At 40.5% G+C, this 22,041-nt stretch overlaps 1 protein-coding gene across 1 annotated transcript in view; it reads right to left on the bottom strand.

Moving 5' to 3' along the window:
- ZMAT2 (zinc finger matrin-type 2) overlaps positions 1–22,041 on the bottom strand; it is a 740,808-nt gene that overhangs the window by 580,109 nt on the left and 138,658 nt on the right. The window contains exon 2 of the mRNA XM_044059614.1: positions 6,346–6,441. Coding sequence (XP_043915549.1) covers positions 6,346–6,441 — 96 coding nt within the window. The remainder of the gene's footprint in view (positions 1–6,345; positions 6,442–22,041) is intronic.

Raw genomic sequence — 22,041 nt, 5'->3', positions numbered from 1 at the left:
AGAACTGGTAATGCAAATAGCCTGCTTTGAAGCGGAGGTATCTTCTGCAAGATTCCATGATTGGGATATGCAGGTATGCCTCAAGTCTAGAGTTACCAACCAGGCATTCTTGCCTAGCACAGGCAGTAGCTGTTGTAGAGTCAGCATCTTGAATTTTGGAATGTCCAGGAAAGTATTTAGAATGGACAAGTCCAGAATTGGACGCCATGATTTGTCTTTTCTGGGTACCAGGAAAAGTCTTGAATAAAACCCTTGCCCTTTTTCCTTTTCTGCTACTGGTTGAATAGCCCCCATGTCCATGAGGGACTTGACTTGTTTCTGGGCCTCTGCCCACTGATTTGGTGGCAGATCTAGCCATCCATTTGGAATTGGCAATGTGTGAAAATGAAATCTGCACTCCTGGGCTACTATGTTTAAGACCCACTTGTCCTGGGTAATTAGTTGCCAATTTTGAGCATGAAGTGCTAGCCCCCCCCCCCCCCCCCAAGGGGCTACCAAAAGATAAGTGCTTGGAGATGGCAGAGAAAAGTCATTGAGACTGTTTACTGTAGGGTGGTGCTTTGCTACTTCCTGATTTGGAGGTGGAGGCACCCCATTGTTTTGTCCTGTAAGATCCTTGTGACTGAAACCTGGAGCCTTTGGAGTGTCTGGGTTTGATCTGAGCGGCTCTGTTGGACACTGGAAATGACCAATTCTTAGTAGGCCAGTGCCTACTGAACCTGGGTGGCTGCACTTGCAAGAAATCTTTTACAGTTTCCATAGATTTAGCTTTGTCTTCCATATTTTTAAAAACCTCTTCTGCCTTATTACCAAACAGACTGTCCTGCTGTAAAGGAGCATCCAACAATTTAGCTTTAAAATGATCAGGCAGATTTTGCTCCTTGAGCCAAGCATGCCTTCTTATCACAGATCCAGTTACGGCGGCCCTGCAAGAGGCCTCCAAGGAATCAAAACCACACTGCAAAGTATGCTTTCCAACTTGTTCAGCTGAATGCATTAAGTCCCGTAACTCTATTTTCCACACAATCAGAAATCATCATTTTCTGTTTCAGTAAGCCCATAACATGCTGTTGATATTTAAGCATATGAAATTGGCAGTTTAAAGCCCCGAATGCCAGGGTTGCAGACGTATAAACCTTCTTACCCCATCTATCCAGTGCCCTGGAGTCTATCTGAAGGAGTAGGATTTTTGGCTGTAGAAGCCTTAACACCCTTGGGACCCTGAGAAATAGTTTAGGGGGTCAGCAGCAAGATTTTTGAAAATAAATTTGTGGGAGTCAGGAACCCTGTAATATCTGTCGGGCTTACTAGGAGCCAGACGCAGGGAATCAGGAGCCATGCTGGATTCTGAGAAAACATCAACAATGTCTAAAACAGGAGGTATAGCCAAAGGCCTATGCTGAGGAAGAAGAAAATACCCAAGCCTTTTTTTGGATTCTGAAAAGTCCTGACTCTCCCAATAAAAATGCTCCCTTAAAGTATGCAAAGTCTCTCCAAAAGAAAAATCCTCAGGAGGAGAAGCAGAAGGGATGGATTCCTCTGCAACAGAGTCCTCATAAGGTGGAATAGAAAATTCCTGATCAGAAGTGGAATCATAAGAAATGGAAACCTGATCTGAAGATTCATAATCAGTGCCTTGCCTAGGTCTCTTACCCCTGATCAAGGTAATTAAACCCTCAGGCATTTTGATCATTTGTTTTTTAGGCATAGGGGCCTGAGCACATGGCTCATGTGTCGATTTTTTAGACATAGAAGTAGGTTTTGGCCTTGTTTTTGATGATGGCGTTGGTTTAATATACAAATGTTGAGGCCTGAAAACACCCTCAGAAGCCGGTGCCTGCTCAGCGGCTCCGGATCCATCCAAGGGGGAGACATCCACGGGTTCAATACTTGGAGAATCTCGCGGCATGGGTCTCTGTAGAGGCCTGCGGCTCAAAAGTAGCGGGCATCAGGGGCTGCGAAAGCACATCACTGAGTACCGTCGACTGGCTTAGGAGAAGCTTCGTCATCTGTTTTGGACCTCAACGGTCTGTCTGTCTTTTTCCTTGCGTTTTTTGTGAATTCCGGTAGTTGGATTGCTAACCGATGACATTTCAGGATAGTTCAATCTTGAACCAAAGTATTTAGAAGCAAAAATATACCGACGCTTAATAGTGCGTTAGTTAAAATTAGCACAAAACCAACAGCAAGGCACGTTGTGATCAGGGTCTAGGCAAGGAATACAGTACAAATGAAAATCCTTATGAGGTATTTGCTTCCCACAAGTAATACAATTATTAACTTTTACTGACATCGGTAAGGAGCAAGAAAAGTTTCCCCAACGGGGTACTTAGCTTTAGTTTGAAGACTTCGGTTCTGAAACTCAAAAACAAACTTCAGGAGTCGGCCGACCGGCACTTGCGAACTACTTCTGTTTCAGGCACCAGGCGGCAAGAAAGACGGATTAAAATGGCGTTGGCTGCATGTTTTATACCCCTGACGACTTGACATCATGGAAGAGGAGACAGCAACGGACGCAGGACCCAAGACTTTGTTATTCAGGACGACTGAGGGCAACCTGCCAGCAGATTATCCAAATGTAATGACTGCAACAGTGAAACACGAAGAACATCTGTCTGTGGGACTTGTAACTTGTTCCATGGTCAAGCAGAAAATAGTGATTTGTTGCCAGGAAAACAAAGCAGTACAATATGACAAAATTTAAAAAGTCACTTTTTCCACTAAATACATAGTAAAATGTACTCACTTTTCAGCACCAAAAAGTATTTTAAACTCAATTTCTCCACAGAAAAAAAAACAGGTTTAGAATGTTTAAGTTTTAAACGGTCAGAAACAAAACTACATGCCTGTTTAAAAGTGCAAGACAGACAGCTGGCAGTCAAAAAAACACATTCCTAGCTTAAAATATACTTCCTACATGGGAAAGTTAAGTTTGAACATTAAAAAATTATATAGAAGGTTTTTTCCTCAAATAACTTATCTGCCCAGCAACAGACCAGTACAAGCAAACTGCTGATCCTCCAAAGCCCACAGAGGAGTGCTCTCTTTGGTGTCAGGAAAGTTCTAAAGTGCTTGGTACCCAAACCTATCTTTTAGGCAAACTCAACTCAAACTGACTAATTGCTTGGGTGAGTGGGAGGCATGCTCAATCTGTGAAAACTGGCAATCTTACCTCACAGGCAGGATATACCCCATACAAGCTTAGGCTACTGCAGCAGCGACTAATACGAAGAACATCAGTGCTACTCATTTGATAAGTGAAGACTGCAACACATGATACAGTGCAAGGGCAGAATGGTGGCAACAAAAAAATGATACAGTATAAGGGCAGAATGGAGGTAACAAAAAACACTTCTCCACACTGGAGACCGAAAAGGTGCAGCTCTCCTTAGTTTTTCAGATGCTCCAAGGTGTAGACGACAACCTGCTAAAACAAAAAGAAGCTTCCAAATCCAAAGAGGACAGGCAAATGGAGCCAGACTTAGAAGCTTAGATCTGTTTTCCTAATCCTGTCCTTACCTATCCTAACCTTTCCTATCCTTTATCAATACTATTTAACTGGCCAGAGATAAACTACTGTCATGCTTATTCCTCAATCTCTAAAGTATTCTACACAGTCTGCCACTCTTTTCTTCTGGACAAACTCCCTAACCTTAACTTCTTCACCTCTACCATTGCCTGGTTTGCAAGTTACCTCACAGATCGTATGGCTCTCTGCTCTCTCCCCTCCTCTCCCTATCAAAATGGGTGTTCCCCCGAGGATCTATTCGTGGTCCACTACTTTACAACATCTTTACTAATCTACTGTATACATCCTGCCCTCAGTAATCCCTCATCCAATATGCAGATGACTTTGCAGTCATCAAAACTGCAGACACCCTCACTGATTTAAAATCCATTACTCAGAAATCCTTCAACTCTGCTGAAACCTGACTCTCTAAAAACAGCTAATTCTGATTCCTATTTTTTTCTTTCCAAAAATCTAAACTACCTTAAATCCACTTTTGCTATCCATTCTCTAAATAAAACACCTATCATAGTTGAACCGAAGACAAAACTTCTAGGGGTCACGACAGATGACCAACTGAAATATGGTTTGCATGTTAATAACTGTATTAAGAAAAATCAAAAACTCGGCCTCTTATACAGAAATAAAAAGTTTCTATCCAACTAAACTAAAGTCTCCCCGTCTCATTGCCTATTGCCTACCAAGTCTTCTGTACAGCTCTCAGATCCTCACCAACCTCCAAACCTCTCTCCAAACTAAGCTAGAAACTACTTACAACCAAGTCGCTAGATTTGCCGCAAATCAAAGCTATAGATCTCATCACGGTCTCTCTTTAACGCACAAACTGGGTAGAATTACCCCACCAGCTTCGCCTCTCACAGCTTCAGATTATCCACTATCTTGTACTAACCATCTTTCTGTTCCAACTCGTCTCCTCTTATCTCCTTCAACACTCCTTCTAGGACTCTCTGAAGCGCAGACCAAGACCTACTACAAACCTATAAACCCAAGAGCAAAACTGGTCAGAACCTCTATAGCTATATTCCCTACCATTTACTGGAACAAACTCCTACTGCAAATTAGATCACTTAACTCAAATAATTTAAATCAGTCACCAAAGACAAACCTAAAAAATTGCTGGTCATGCCACTCTATTCACCCTTCATAAACTCTCTTCCTCTCCTATGTAGATCACTGTCTGCCCTCATTGATTTTACTTCAGTTACATGTCAGCTCTCAGTCATTTTACCCAGGTAATTAGCTGCCACTCAGTCTTAAATATTTCTGCTGATAGACTACCTGTATGAAATTCACTAACTGTAACTACACTGGCTGTACTTAGAAACTTTGCATTCTGTTTTTGCACAAATCTTAAATTAAATGTCAACCCTAACACTGTAAATAAGTTTTATGCTATTACTGTTCCAACTTGAAAACGTTAATGCTTTGTTTATAATTACTATTTTTATTTAAAATTTAATTGTAATTTATGGAGCTTTTCTCCCCAGGCCTCTGCTGAAAAAGGACCATCAGATCAGCTGGACAGACCCGGTCAACAAATGTAAAATAATAATATCCAAACCCTAGCCTCGTACACTTCTCAGAACTTTTCTTGGTATAACCAAATCCTTTGCTGAACTTCCTGACATACAGACGTTAAGTCACAAGTCAATCTTCTCGCATCGTCTTCATGAGGTATTGACAGACAAAGCCTATAATCGCCCTTGTTGCAGATCTAATAAGTAGATGAGCACTACTTTTAAGTTTATTTTTTTTAACCATCAAAAGTCGGTATAGTTTTAAATGCTGCAGGAAAGAATAAAGGAGTGCAAGGGATAAGAAAGAGCTGAGCAGTGCATACCCTTTAAGCAAAGCACAGGAATCAGCCAAAGAAGCAAGCCCTTACACAGAAGGGTCACAAGCTGTTTGGAGGAAATGTTCTGGACAGCAGAGAGAGAGAGAGAAAGCAACCATTAGTTTAAACAACTACAGAGGGCCCCAGGAGTAACAGATAAATGTATCCGTCTTTCTTCAACACTACCTCAACTGTATAACAGAAGCACTGCCATTCTAGGTGATTCAAAGAGATCAATGGAGAATAATGCAACTGTCCTCAGACTAGGCTTCACAAATGCAAACAGCAGTAGGTTTTAAGGAAAACCCTGTGCAAGAAAGGCATTCCAAACAACAGAATACTTACAAAAACAAATCTAAATACACTGGACCACATAAAAGAGGGCTGCTTAAAGCTCCAAGAATAAAAGCCAACACAATGGTGTACAGGAATAAAGCCCTGACTATAAGCCAGGAGACCTGGGTTAGATCAGTGGCTCAGGCGTCTAAGGCAATGGTGTGGAAGTTGGGCCATACCCATCATTAGAGTGGGGGAAGTGTGCTCGCCTGTATGCACATTACAACATACCTGTAACAGAGGCCAGGGATACACTGGGAAGGGAGGCACAGTCTTAAGGAGGTAGGGGTACTTGAGGGGTTGAGGCAGCTGTGAGACAATATACCAGTGCACTCCATCATATTTCCATCCTAGATGTCATGTGTGAAAATTGGTAATAAATAATAACACTCCCAGGCAGCAGTATGATGATGCCCCTAGATCCTCAGTCTCTTCACTGCCCCCAGACATGGATCTGTGTTAGCTTGGGAAGAGATATGGCAGTATGGTAGTAGAGCCAGTGAAAGAGGAGAGGATGGGGAGGGGTGGTGGGTCAAGCTGTGGAAGCTAAAAAAAAAATAGAATAAATTTCCTATCAAAGAAAACTTTAAGGACTAATCCACAGGTATCAAAACACAGTACTATATGTAGTGATTGATCAACTCACCATCTTTCTTTTCTCTTTCTTCTATCAACCGTTTTTGGGCTAACTTCTCATACTCGTCTTTATCCCACTTCTTACGGAAGTCCATCTTTGTGGTTTCTGAAAAAACATAGAAAACAGAGAAGTAAAGTAAAGCTGCTGTGAAGATAGTCATGTTACAGACTGGCTACTATGCTTTTAGCATGGTTAAAACACATTTAAATCATCAATGTCCTCTATTATTATTTATTTTAACAAAAATATTTCATTAACAAATTCCATGTAAAACATACAATAAGCCCGCTAATGCCTACTGATACACACAAAAAATGGACATAGAATGGTGGGCATAAATGTTACAAATACATATATAATGTGTGTGTTTTGTTAAATGAAGACATCAGCATCCTAAAAATGCACAGAAAATCACCAAAAAGTCTGACAAGATTCAAACTGTTCGCAAATTAAACAAATATCCTCAAAAAGAGTTCTATAGTTCTGTATCTCTCTTCCGTAGTTTTGGAAGCCATATGAAAGCTTTAGAGAGTTTTTCCATTCTTAAAAGGAAATGGCATTTCTTACTTTTACCAGTAAGGATACAGCCACCACCACAATACAGTTGGGAAAAACATGTTGAAAGGTTCAATATTCAGAAGACAAACCCTGATGACGTTCATTTCTAATATTTTGAGACCCATTACTGATCTGACAGCCTTTTCCAAAACTGGTTCACTTTGCTGCAATCTCAAAACTATTGTTTTTAAGTCAGCAGGTCCAGCCTTGCATGTAATAGAAGAAACTGGGAGACCAAAAGAAGCAAGTTTGGACATAATATTTTAACAATAAAAGGCTATCAGTATTCAAAAGTGTGCCCGATGACTGGATACCCCAATCAGCATGCTCATTGTAAATCAAACCTATCCCAATAGAAAGTCTGGCAGCTAAAGTCTTCTTTAAACAGCCAACTTTCTTTTTTTTTCCATAATAAATTTTTATTGAAATATATTTTCCAAAAACATTACAAAAATACAATAAACATCACACACATAATACACTATAACTACTACAAACCATTTATACAATATCTACATGAAATGCTTCCTATATTTAATATATTCCTAAAATCAGTATCATGCTAATATAATATTGAAGACCTTTTCCCATATTTTCGGGTTATTAATATTTTTGTTAGTTTGTTTCAGAAGTAATTTATGTGCTAGTATATGCTTTATAGCCACAAGCTTAAAATTATTCCATGATGTCTTATGTGGTTCTAGCCAATTTGTGGCTATATAGAGTTTCATCAGCAAAAAAATATTCATACAGATAATAGTTTGCGATCTGGAAAGCTCTCTTGGAGGAATGTGTAGAATCATAAATTCCCATGACAGTGTAGAACTTTGATAACCCATCTTTTGCAGTTGTACTTTAAGAGAGTTCCAAAGTTTATATACGCATTTACAACTCCAGAACATATGAAGAAGATCCGCTGTTTGATCTGCACAGTATGGACAAATTGGAGAATTCCTAGGGTTAAATTTATGTAATCTAAGATGTGTGTAATATGCATTGTTCCAAATCATCAATTGCGTGTACATCAGTTTTGAAAAGAAACTGATTTCCTAGTTATATCAATTGCTTTTAATATCTGATTGTCTGTTACTGTTACTTTTTTTACCCAATACTCTGAAAGCAAAATTTTGTCCTGAAATTTCAAATCCTTAATTAATTTACATGCAGTTGCTATAAATTTAGTGTCTTGTTGGATAGCTTGCCACAATTCAGAGCACTTATCCACAAATCCAGCTGCAGGTTTAAAGTTCCTAAAGTAGCTCAAGGCAAGTTCTTTAACTTGTCTCATTATAACAATGTAACTTCTAGGTAGATTCATTTCCTGTCTAATTTGTAAAGCCGATAAGTCAAGTTTATTAAAACATCAAATAGAGTCAGATTAAGTATTAATGGAAATTTGCTGAGATCGATCAGCTGATTATTTAGTTTAAAATTAGGATTCCTGTGGAAAGGTTGAAGAACCATCATATATTGCAATAAATCTACGGACTGAAATAAAGTTTGCAAAGATGAGACACAGGTTATTATGTGGTCCATGACCCCATATTTTATCAGACTAATTTTGTCCATAAAGGGCAATGCTTTAGGATTTATTTTCCTATCCAAAATATGCTTATGATTCAAGACCACCCAAGTTGGTATCCATTTTGTATTCGTTACATCATAATTAGCAATTCTTAAAATTTTATTAGCGTTTACAATCAAATAATATGCTTCAAAGTTTGGTAGCTCAAGTCCCCCTCTTTGTTTTAGGGGTCATTAATTTCTCATAAGATATTCTAGTTCTTTTTGGGTTCCAGATAAATTTAGCTAGATCTTTATGCATTTGTTTAAAAACTGTTTTTGAAATTGATAATTGGGCAGACCTAAATATGTATAACATTCGTGGTAGTATATTCATTTTCACTATTGATACTTTTGCTAATACCGGTAGTTTTAAATTCTTCCATCTGTCACAATCAGCTATTATGTGTTCCCATACTCGTTTAACATTATTGTTATAAAAGTCCTTATTATCCGTGAGAAGTTGATACCCAAATATTTAATATTTTCTTTACATGTTAACTTCCCCATCAGGGCCATTAGTGAAAAAGGTTTTGGGGTTCTTAATGGGAAGATATTTGTTTTCTGTAAGTTAATTTTATAATTGGAAACTACTGAAAATTCGTTTATGAGCTTTAATATCTTTTCACTGTCTGAAATTGGGGTTGTACAATAAATAATAAGATCATCGGCGAATGCTGACATTAATATTTTATTCCTATAAATTATTGGTGCATTATGATACAAATTTTGCTTGATATATAAAAATAGGGGTTCTAGATATAGGTTAAACAATAAGGGGGACATGGGAAAACCCTGACGAGTACCATTTTTAATCTGTATTCTGTTAGAATAAGTCCTATTGATGTATAGCGTAGTGTATGGATTACTATATAAAGCCAACTTTCTATTATTACATGTTAGTTTGGTTCAGAATTATGTGAGACAGAGCAAGACTATGAGGAATATTAGAAACATTCTGCAAATGTCTGGACAGCTCAGACATATGTAACCAGTAGTACGATCGGTCGTACTACCTGTTAACCATAACAGAACATACCCGACTTTCCTCAGGTTTTCCTTATCCCACTTAAAAGTTTTGATTTACTGGTAAATCAGAAGTTTTGTTAAGTCAATAATGCCAGGCATAAGAGTTTCATACTTCTACTAGTTAGAGAAGTGCAACCTGATGTGATTACATTTTTAAATGAACACTGGCAGCCTATCCTTCAATTTGTTCATGAAGTTCTTTTTTCTCCTCTTTTTTTTTTTGCTTTAATAAAAAGTAGCCCACATGTAAGTGGGCAATATTTCTTAAGGAAAAAAAAAAATAAAAAAAAACGAGAGAGAGAGTTCACTCCCACTCTCCTGCTTCTCTTGCACTGCACTGATGTGGTGTGCACACATCGATGTAGGTACATATGCACAGATCATCATGCAGACCATGAAACAGAAAGTACAGTTTTGTACCTACCATAAATGTAGATGTTCGAAGATCCACATTGCTGCAGTCCTTACACTTGGGTAGTCCGCTGTCCTCGGTCGGCCCGAATATCAAAGTATAAGGCTGACGTCGGTCAAGGCGCATTTGACTGACATCAGGACGTCAGGGTACAAATGCGCATGACCGACGTCATATCCTCAGTCTTTTCTTGCCCCAGATGTCAGAAGACCCTAAAAATAAAGGTCAAAACCAAAAGACAGCAAACAACCAACCCACCACCCTTGCACTAACTATATGTACAATATATACAAAATACACAATATGTACAACCCAACCCACACAACCACCTCTAACTACAGAGGGAAGGAGGAGGTAAATTGGACTGCAGCAATGTGGATCTTGAACATCTACATTTATGGTAGGTACAAAACTGTACTATGTTCTTCATCTCACATTGCTGCAGTCCTTACACTTGGGTAGAATCCCAAAGCAGAGGTAAGGGAGGATGGCTAACTACAAGGAAGCAGGAGCTGCCAAGATGCCCTGCAAAACAGCAGTGGCAAAACCAGCCCTGGATTTAGAGTAAAGTGGCAGGTGATAATGCCTAGAGAAAGTATGCACTGAACTCCAAGTAGCTGCCTCCAAAATATCCTTGGTTGCCACTCCCCTCAAAAAGCTGTTGAAGTGGCAGTAGCCCTAGTGGAATGAGGCCTAATCCCAGCTGGAATCTCCTTGCCATGATGGGAATAACAGAAAGCAATGCAAAACCCAATCCACTTAGAAATAGTTTGTTTTGACACAGGCTTGCCCTGAGAACTCAAAGCAAAAGAAACAAACAACTGCTGAGACTGTCTGAACCCTTTAGTTCTGTCCAAATAATATCGCAACTGCCTGTGTACATCTAAAGTGTGCAAAATCTTTTCCCCTTTATTTTGGGGATTTGCATAAAAAGTAGGCAAATGAATAGTTTGGTTTAAAGCCACACTAGAAACCACCTTAGGCATAAAGGAAGGATTAGTACGTAATGATACCCTATCCTTATGGAAAATCAAGAAAGGCTCAACCGCCATAAGGGCCTGCAATTCAGAAACCCTTCTTGCAGAGGTAATTGCCAACAAAAAAGCAGTCTTCCATGACAAATATTTCAACTCAGAAGTAGCTGCAGGCTCAAAAGGTTGTAGAGTGAGTTTCTCCAACACAAAATTGAGATCCCAAGCAGGAGTAGGAGCTCTTCGTGGGGGTCTTATATTCTTTGCCCCTCTAAGAAATTGCTTGAACAAAGGATGAGAAAACAATGGTGGGTCACAATCATAGTGAGCGGAAATTGCTGCAGCATGAACCTTAATAGAAGAGAAAGACAAACCTTTGTCCAGTAACTCAGTAAGATATTGAAGAGCCACACTCAAATTAGGCTCAGAAACATCAAAATCTTTTGCTGCACTCCAAAATAAAAATCTCTTCCATTTATCTGTGTACACTTTCCTTGTACTAGGCCTTCTAGCTTCCAAAATCACATTCAAAATTTGTTGTGGAAGTTGAGACCCTCTATGGTTCAAAACAGAATATGCCAGGCTGTTAGGTGAAGAGAGTGAAGTTTGACATTGAGCAAATGGCTGTCCTCCTGTGACAACAGGTGTGGAATCAAGGCAAAGGCCATGGAGGCTTCCGCCAGACTTCTCAGTAATGGGTACCAGTGCTGTCGAGGCCAATCTGGAGCTATTAAAATCATCCTTGGCTTGTCCTGTCTGACCTTTAGAAGTACCTTTGGGAGGAGAGGCAGAGGTGGAAAGGCATACACATGAAGATTGCTCCAATTGAAAGAAAGAGCATCCACTTTCCAAGCTGTGGGATGAAACCTTTTTGTGCAAAACTTTGGCAGCTGATGGTTTAGTGGAGAAGCGAACAGATCTATGTCTGGAGTTCCCCATGACACTGTCAATTTCTGAAACACATGAGGATCCAATTTCCACTCGTGGGGATCCATAATTTGCCTGCTCAACACATCTGCTAAGGAGTTCTGTGCTCCTGGCAGAAACCTTGCCTGAAGATTGAGTTGTAAACTGAGAGCAGTCTCCCACAAAATCATTGCTTGCCTGCATAGAGGATAAGAATGCGTTCCCCCTTGCTTGTTGATGTACCACATGACAGTTGTGTTGTCTGTTAGAATCAACACCTGCCCTGAAAGAAGTAAATCCTTGAAAGCTATTAATGCAAACTGGACTGCTAACATCTCCTTTAGATTGATATGTAGATGTTGTAGTCTGGCAGGCCACTTGTCTTGTATCCACTTTCCATTTAGATGAGCTCCCCAAGCTTTGTCTGAGGCATCTGTCGTTAAAATCTGACTCGCCTCTGGCCGGGTCACAGAGAGTCCCTTGTTTAGGTGACATTCCTGAGCCCACCACAAAAATTCCTTTTGAATGCAAGGTATTATTTGAATGACAGTGTCTAGATCCTGGCAGTGCTGTGTCCATACATTTTTGAGATACCATTGTAGCTTCCTTATATGCAGTTTGGCATTGGGAAGCACCAGAATACAAGATGCCATGAACCCTAAGGCTTGAAGGACTGTCCTTGCAGTCAGCCCGGACTGATGAGATAGCTGATGGAAGTAAAGGGATAGACTCTTGTTTGTCCGGGGTTAAAAAGGCCATCTGGGATGCTGTATTCAGTCTCACACCCAGAAAGCACATGTCTTGAGAGGGTACTAGACTGGACTTTATTTCGTTCACAGAATACCCTAGGCATCTTAGCACTGCTATCACATATTCCAAATGACGAAGAAGCTCTTCCCTTCCTTGAGCCAGAATCAGGCAGTCGTCCAAATAAGGATAGATCTGTATTCCTTTCAGCCTGAAGAAAGCTATCACAGGAGCCAGAACTTTTGTGAACACTCTGGGCGCAGTAGATAAGCCAAAGGGCAATGCAGAGAACTGATAGTGAAAAGTCCCAGCTCGAAAACGCAGATACTTCCTGCAACTTAGTCTGATAGGAACATGAAGGTAAGCCTCCTTGAGATCCAAAGTTACCATCCAATGATCTTTGCCCAGCAGAGGCAAAAGCTGTTGTAACGTCAACATTTTGAACTTGGGAATGTCCAGATAAGTGTTGAGGATAGATAGATCCAAAATTGGTCTCCACGTGTTCCCCTTCTTTGGTACTAGGAACAGGCGAGAATAAAATCCTAGGCCCACTTCTGGCATAGGGACCGGCTGTATGGCCCCTAGTTGAAGTAACAGAGAAATTTGCTTGTGAGCCTCTATTCTTTGTTGAGGAGGAACGTCTGGCATGCCTCTGAAAGGAGGCAAGGTATGGAAATAAAACCTGTAACCTTGGTGTATGATATCCAATACCCATTTGTCTTGGGTAATTAAACTCCAATTTTCTTTGAAAAGTGCCAACCTTCCTCCCAAAGGTGCTGCCAGACGAGAAGGCTCTGGCAGCTGAAAAGGTAGGTCATTGGGTCTGTTTACGAAAGGACTGACCCCTGCCCTCACCTGAAGACTGTGCAGGAGAACTCCCTGTTCTAGGCCTGAAAGAGCCCTGAGCTCTGCCCCTACCACGCCTAGATCTACCCCTAGACTGGGAATCATAAGAAGGATACGCCCACCCTTTAGCAGGCCAATTTCTGCTAAACTTTGGAGGCTGAACCTGCAAAAAATCTTTAACAGTCTGCATAGACTTAGCTTTGTCTTCCATTTTCTTTAAAACTGCCTCAACAGGAGGACCAAACAACACGTCAGATTGTAAAGGAGCATCTAAAATCCTTGTTTTAACATGTTCAGACAAATTTTGATCCCTTAGCCAGGCGTGCCTGCGAAGAACTGACCCAGTAGCAGCCACCCTAGACGAGGCCTGTACAGCATCAAAACCACATTGCAAAGAATGCTTACCCACCTGTTCAGAAACATGTACTAAATCTTGCAACTCTTACAATCAATACCTACTGCCAGAGCATCAACCTTAGACTTTAATTGTGAAAGGAGATAGTTTTGGTATTTCAACATGTGAAACTGGCAATTCAAAGCCCTCATAGCAAGAGTGTTAGAAGTATAAACTTTCTTTCCCCATCTATCCAAGGCCCTAGCCTCTTTGTCTGCAGGAATCGGATTCTTAACAACAGAAGCCTTAACACCTTTAGGCCCCTGGCCAACAGTTTCTGGGTCTGCCCTAGGACTCTTAAAAAGATACTTATGAGCTTCAGGCACCCTGTAATACCTATCCGGCTTAACAGGAGCAGGAGGCAAAGAATCAGGATTCAGAGAAGCCTCTGTAAAAACATCTTCCACTACATCCAAAACAGGAGGTATAGCCAAAGGCCTATGCTGGGGTAAAAACAAAAATTCCCTAAGCCTTTTCCTGGAATCAGAGAAGTCCTGACCTTCCCACTTAAAATGCTCACTCATGGAATGAAGAGTTTCTGAAAAAGAAAAATCCTCAGGAGGAGAAGCAGAAGGAGTAGAATCATCCACATCAGAATCAGAATAAGGAGAGTACTCCTGCAAGTCTTCAGCCGAAGACTCTGACACATCTGAAGCCTGCTCAAAACCCCCCAGCTCAGGCTCCACCCTAGGCCTCTTATCAGGAGGGGGCATAGAACCCCTAATCAAAGTAATCAAATCTTCTGCCATTTTAAGCATATGCTTCTTGGGCACAGTACCTGAAGAGCTAGGGGTAACACCAACTGAAGCTAAACCTGGCCTGCCCCTGGGAGAAGCCTTAGAAACAGAAGGAGAGTGCCTAGCCACCCTAGGAAGGGAGGGAGTATAGTAACCTGAGAAGCCCCTCAGCTTGACTTGCCTCCTGAGAGGCCACATCTTGCAATACTAAAGTCTCACCCTGGGAACACAAAGAAACCTCCGGTGGAGCCACCGGCTCCACCGACACCTCTAAAGAACCGGCGTCCGGTACAGACGGTTCTTCCAGCCTAGGCTTAACTGCTTTGTCCTTGCGCTTCTTCGAAGAAGCGGGCGGAGCATCCGACGGCATTTTATAATTGCACCGCTTCCCAAAGACTAACCTTGCACAATCCAACCTCCTCTTTATAGTGCGTTTATTAAATCTAGCACAAGAGCGACAGCCAACAACGTCGTGCTCAGGCCCTAAGCAAGGAATACACAAAGTATGATAATCTCTATGCGGTATCTGTTTCCCACAAGAAATGCAATTATTGACTTTTTCTGACATCCGGTAAATCACTGAGGCAAGAAAAACTAAAATATTCCCCAACGGGGTACTTAGCCAACTTTGAACTCGGTCTGAAACTTCGAAATCGAAAAATCTCAGAACGCCAACCGGCACTTGCAATGCTGCTTCTGCATCGGACCATGCGGCAAAAAAGACTGAGGATATGACGTCGGTCATGCGCATTTGTACCCTGACGTCCTGATGTCAGTCAAATGCGCCTTGACCGACGTCAGCCTTATACTTTGATATTCGGGCCGACCGAGGACAGCGGACTACCCAAGTGTAAGGACTGCAGCAATGTGAGATGAAGAACATCACTAAAATGCCATTATACAGTGAGATTATTTAAGGAAGGGAAACAATTTCTTTTTTAAATACTATTATTGTATAATAGCTATAATCCATGATTGGGTGCAGGTATCACATGATTTAGCCACAGTTGGTGCGATCACAAAAGTGTAAGAGTTGGATAATGCTTCTTGTAGATGCAGCAAATTCCAGTCAATAATGGGAAACATTCCTAGTCTGTAAAAATGTGCGATTTATCTCAAGCATGATGCAGATTACTGTATTCACTGCTTTAATCAAATGCTTCAAAGTATTGGGAAGTATCTAACAAAATATTGGGAAGCAGTCTGCAAAACTTTGTTTCTGTCAGTGGAATAACACTGCATGTTTACTGATAAAGCGTAAGTAACACTAGTGTCATTACTGTTGAATGTAATGCCACTCACGTCTGGGAAGTAATTTTATTTGTAGACCACTTGATCGTGATTTCACTTAGTGAAGGAATACAAACTACTGTTTGCTTACTGCAAAAGCAGACACTAGTGTCATTATTACTGTATCAAATACCACACAGTGCTAGGAAGTACATCATAAACCATTAAAAAATGGTCTGTAGAACATTAAACTGTGACATTTACCAATGAGTTTATCCATATTTTTCCTTTCATTATTATTATTACTTAAGTGGTAAGCACTACATGATAGGAGCTCCTATTTAACTTTTAACTGCAAGTACATCTTTAGCTATGACCCAGGCCACAGGTATGTACAGCAATTACACATTACGTATAAACAGGGTTGGTGTTCGCATTTTGGGGCCCCCCAGCAAATGTCAAGTTGGGGGCCCCCTAGGCACTTCCAGTACAAGTATCATCCTGTCAATGCCACCCATCCGGAGAAACCTTTTAGTTTGTGCTTCAAACTTTTAGGAGTAGTACGCACAGACAGACATGTAGTTGCAAGGTCTTACATTACAACAGGCCTATATGCCACACACTGTTGACCTGTCTGACAAAGGGACACTCAGTTACTGGCATTTAGACGCAACCATGATACATTGCAATAACTCTATGTACAGGACTGGCAGGTCTGGACTTAAATGAAGTGATGATTAGGCCAATCGTTTCAACATCCCCCCCGCACACCCTCCAGTCCTCTCCTCTGACCCTCCCCCTTTGGGCTCCCCATACCATGCACATTACCTTTTTCTTCCTTTTCTCACATTTTGCCTTAATCTCGGCTTTTTCAAGAAACCATAACTTTATATATGGTCTGAAGTGCATTTTAAACTTTACCTTTTCATCCAACAATGGCTTGAAAAGAAATTATGATTAAAGAAAGAAATGCAGTGCTGCTGTTCAGCTTCAGTTGTCCTTGCATCCTTTCAACAGACCTTTCCTGACCAAGATAGCACAGTAATAACCATTTAGGAAGTAACCCAGATAAGCCAGGACCCAAGAAGCCATGTTTACAGATGGTTTGGGATGCATTTTAGAGCATTTTCTCAGCATTTTAATCCAATGGTGGCCTAAACAAAAATCATGAAAAATAAAAGAATTTCACTCTTATTTTGTTTCTTTCAAGGAAGACATAAGTTGACAAAATAGTAGCTCACAATAAACTAACAAGCCAGTTGTTGTGAGGATACAGATCCTATCTAGGAATACTGCCAGTCTCCCTAACCCCCCCCCCCCCACAAAAGACAGTCACTGCCTATGCATCCCTCTGGTGTTAGACTGAGATGAAAGCAGAGGTTCAAATTATTGGCCGTATATATCAGTTGACTGCTGATATACATATACATAGCATGTTTCCTCACCCCTAACTCTCTAAGTCAGCCCCATGTATATGTGGCTGATGTGTGATTGTGAGAATGACTTCAGTAATATACTTTAATTTGTTGCTCCTAGGCAGTACAACACCCTTACACAAGCTATAGTAACCTTCTTTTTACACCTCTGAGGTCTGTGATAAGTCACTCTGGGCTGCTGATCCCTCTACCGCTTACCTTGCTCATGTTCATTATCAACTTCATCCTAACAAGGTCACATCACAGCCCTGTTCAGGTTAAAGAGCATAACTGGTAAATTAATTTTTTTTTCTTCCTCATTTTTCCCCAACCAACAGCAGCTTTAGTGGGGCCCCCACACAGTCAAGGATGATTAAGGGGGGGGCCCTGCAGCCACAGGTATAGTAGGGACCTAAAGCTGGCTATGATTTTAGTTTTAGTGGAGAAAATGTCAAACAGCAGTATTTAACTAAACCAGGGGGGCACTATGCCAGTGGTAAAATGTTTAATGGAATTCTGATGCCTGTTACTTGACAAAAGACTGTTACTACAACCAGAAACAACCAGAAATATCTTTGAATTTTAAAGGATCTATAAATAAGAGTTATTACCCCATGTGGTTTATTAAGTATACAAGAATGCTGTACTAGCTTTTGTTGGTTTGACAGACATGTTACAAAATCTCAGGATAAGATAACTTGCTGTGGTTGGGGGCCCCCAGCGACCACAGGGTTCGCTGGTGCCTAAAGCCGGCTATGCGTATAAAAATAATAAAACTATAGTATAGCAAGAGTTATCTCAGGATTTAACAACATTTAAGGTAACATGTTTTCACAACTTACATTAATCAATGGAATCATTCAAATATGAAATAAAGCATATAAAGTGCAATGAGAACTCTTCAGCATGAACACTGCCTTTGAAACACTGACAATACTTTCTTCTTACATGATGTTAGATTTGGTTACTTCCTGACATTACATGGGGAAAGCTATTCCAGCTTGCAGGTGCAACCCATATATCGGTCTTATTTTTATGACATAGTTAGAATTAATGAGACACTGGGAACCAACGTCGGGCGGCACGATGCCAGGGCACTTCTATGGGCTAGGTTTGTAAAGGCTACAGGGTCATTAGCCTAGTACACACCTATGAACCTTGTATCACAAGATGGTACAAATTATACAGAGTGCATGCAAAGAACACCCACACAAACTTCAAAACCCACAGATCTGGCTCATGTTAGTACAGGTGCTGCAGTGTCTCATCAACTCAGATTAGCACAGGTACTTGTAAAACATCTTTTTAAATGTCTGTGCATTAACACAGGCAGGACAAGTATATTCAGGTCACTTCATGTTTAAGCACGTGTGCTAGAAGATACTCAGACTATAGTAAACATGGGTGTAAAAAGTGATGGCTAATTTCAAAATGAGGAGAACTCAGCAGCACTGCCAGTTTCAATGAATGCACAATAAAGGATAGTTACTGCTTACAAACAAGCACACTGATTGGACAGTCTGACCAGCATGCCCAATATAAACTGAGCATATACCAATAGAAAAAAAAAGTCTGGCTGATGAAGTACCACTCAGTGGCCAGACTTTATATAGAGATGTGCTAGCTAACAGCATTGCAAACCTCTTACCAGGGACAGAGCAAATTATAATTGCATGCATTCTGCAAAACAGCAGAAAAATAAATCTCCCTGATTTTCCTCATATTTTTGCAGTGTCCCTTGTAAAAGTTTTAATTTTAACTAGTTAGTAAAAACAGCAATAGAGATGCTCTTTTCTGTCACTTCTCTTGCTTTGCACTGCTATACAGTGCAAGCATTGAACACAAGTCCAATACCCATGGGCAGTATGTCAGCAAACAGAAGACAATGAGGAAAACAAGCACCATAATACAAAAACATTTAAGAAAAGTAAACATTTTTTCTTAATAACATTACTGCACAATACCAACAGATGTGGTATCACAGTATTTACCCATGGTTGGCTTTACTTAATTTCTCGGACTTCACTCGTGATCAAATCATGCCAGCTGTAGGTAAATCCAGTGATATTCACTCTCAGTTTTGGGTTATTACTAAAATATCAACCTTGAAGCCAATTACAATGTGACAGGACATTAATAAGCAGTTAGACTCATTTTAGTTAAGTGAAAATTATGACATCATCATCGAACTGTTACATTCTCAATCACCATGAAAGAATTTCAAGACCCCCCCCCCCCAAACCAATAAAAATGAACTGGATAGCAGTGGGAAGCCAAGAAAATGCAACTTGCTAAAGGACTCAGTCTGCAAACCAATAATTTCAATACACTTCTTTTAGCCATCTTATGACCAGAGATTACTTACACACGCACACAAAAAAATTCTCTCCTTCCACAACAATGACAATTCCACACAAATAATCTACCTAAATAAAATAAATATAAATTCAGTACTACATTCTTACAGAAAGAAATTCCACGGTGTACACACCATGGAAACACATCATCATCAGTTCCCCTTCTTCCCCTTTCTACGTGGGTTCAGGGGTTCTGCCAACAGTTGCCACATCTTTAAATTCACACTTACTCTTCTACCTTCTTTAACCGTTATGCCTGAATGTTGCTCGACTTCACTCACATAAACCATCCATCTCTTGGCTGGATGTCCTCCTCTTTTCTTGCCCTCTTCCTGTTTCTCCCAATCTTCTTTACCGAATTTCTTCTGCTTTACTGCAGACGTGCCCAAACCACCATTATCTGTTCTCTAGGACCTTCTCTGCAATTGGGGCTACTTTTGCTTCTGAACTAATGTTCATACTTTGTCTTTCCCACACTGTGCATCCTTCTACGAGTCTCAGGTAAGTCATTTCCATCACCTTTAGCTTCCACACCTGCCCTGCCTTCACTGCCCAGGTTTCTCAGTTATACAGAAGCACTGGTCACACCACGATTTTGTAAAAATTACTTTTCAACTTTGGCTTTATTCTGTCACATACTACCACTGCCACTTCATGTCACTTGGCTGTACCTCTGATTGTAACTCTCATGTCCTAATTCAGGAGTACCTTTCCCCTCAATCAGACGTCTCAGATGCTTAAAAATGTACAGTAAACTCACAGTTAACCGGCACCCATGGGAATTGGTAGATGCCGGTTAACTGTAGTTTGTTGTTGCTTGAGAGTTACTATTAAAAATAGGCCTGACTAATACTGTACCCTATACTATTTGTTTTGTCTGACTTGTTCTTAGGTTGGGGAGAGAGGGAATTTATTCCTATCTTTCTTTTTAAAACTCTAAAAACGTAAGATATGTTTCTGCAGGGGGCAGAAAGTACAACACATGAAACTTGTACTGTATTTCTTCGATTTTTTTCCCTGGCTGCTTGAGTTCCAGTTAGCTGAAGGTTTACTGTACATCTGCTCCACTGCTTCCTTTCTATTTCAGCTTTCAGCTTCATCAGATCTCTCACATTTACTGCCAAGATAACTGTGTTGCCTGTACTAAATTTCAATGCCTGCACCTTTACTTTTGCATTCCATTCCACTATAATTTGCTGAAGTCCCTGCTCACAGTCTGCCTGCAATGGCACATTGTCTGCGTACATTATCTTCATTGATCTGACACGTTCTGACCCATTTACTATTGTCGTCCATAACCACTATGAATAGCAGTGGACTAGCAGCTGAACACCCACTCCCCACTGGATACCCCTGAACACTATTGGCACTTGTATCATTGGGTCTTTATACATAGCATGTACTAATTCTACCACTGTTTCCATGACTTTGAACCATTGCAAGACCGGCCAAATCTTTTCATTTGTTTTCTCCAAGTCTGGGACTTTCCTCAACTCCAGCTTCTTCACCCCATATGTCTCACTGCAAACCAAATGAACTGTATTATAAACTGATAAATGTATATGCAGAGTAGCAAAATGTCAATCACCTACTTCAGCACTTTCATGCAGTGACAGGAGTTTGATACTTTTTTAATATCCACAATTGCGAATCTCCCCTTGGTTCTTGTATACTGGCACTACAATGTTTATTCTCCCGTTATCAGAGATACTATTTTCTCTATACATAGTTACAAGTATCCTCAGAAGCCATTTCCCTCTTAAAAGAAGACGATGGGATTCCATTATGAAATGCTCAACTTCTCTGACCCTTTTCTCCCCATTTACTGTCTCCTACTATGAACAAACAACACTACAGCATTTAAAATATTTTAAATCAACTGTTTCTCTCCACTAGAACAGTACCTTATTGTACTGTGGTAGTTTCACTTTCAAAAAAATTTTTATCCCGCCCTGGAAAAGTTTGCTGCCATCTCCAATTCATTGATGTCATAAAGGCCAATGAATACAGGTAGTTTTCTGGCCAATTCCTTTTCCAAAATGACATCATCACGACCATCCTAAAAACCCATCCATGCTGTGATGTCACAGCTCCCTGGGGTTCTTCCCCTACCCATACAGAAAGTAAAGGCTAGAACAAGGAAACAGTACGAGTCAAGTCTCTTGCTGTGAGCCGTCAATCACAGCAGGTAATAGCTCAAATTACCCTTAGCAGTTTGACAGCTAAGGAAGTCAGGTGTGAAGGGGGATGGGAGAAGAGTCAAAGCAGTACAATTCAGGCTCCACAAAATACTGCAGTTTAGCCATTCTAAAAAGAAGCATCAGTAAAAAGCACTTTGAAAGACTGTTCTGTGGCATTTGCACCGTTTGTGTTTTAAGTAGTCATTGAATGGCATGAAATGTTACTTAAAACTAACTGATTGCAAGACAGCAGTGTATGCATGTAAAATCAATGCAGCAACAGAAGCTTTAGGAAGAGAGAGGCCTGCATAATACATTTTTTATGCAGACAAGCACTGCACTGTGGGATACCTAGAGGCA

Source organism: Protopterus annectens, chromosome 17.part0, assembly GCF_019279795.1.
Source record: "Protopterus annectens isolate FY-2018-M chromosome 17.part0, PAN1.0, whole genome shotgun sequence".
Lineage (NCBI taxonomy): Eukaryota > Metazoa > Chordata > Ceratodontiformes > Protopteridae > Protopterus > Protopterus annectens.
Note: the sequence above shows the minus strand (reverse complement) of the source record. Positions and strands in the feature narration are given on the sequence as shown.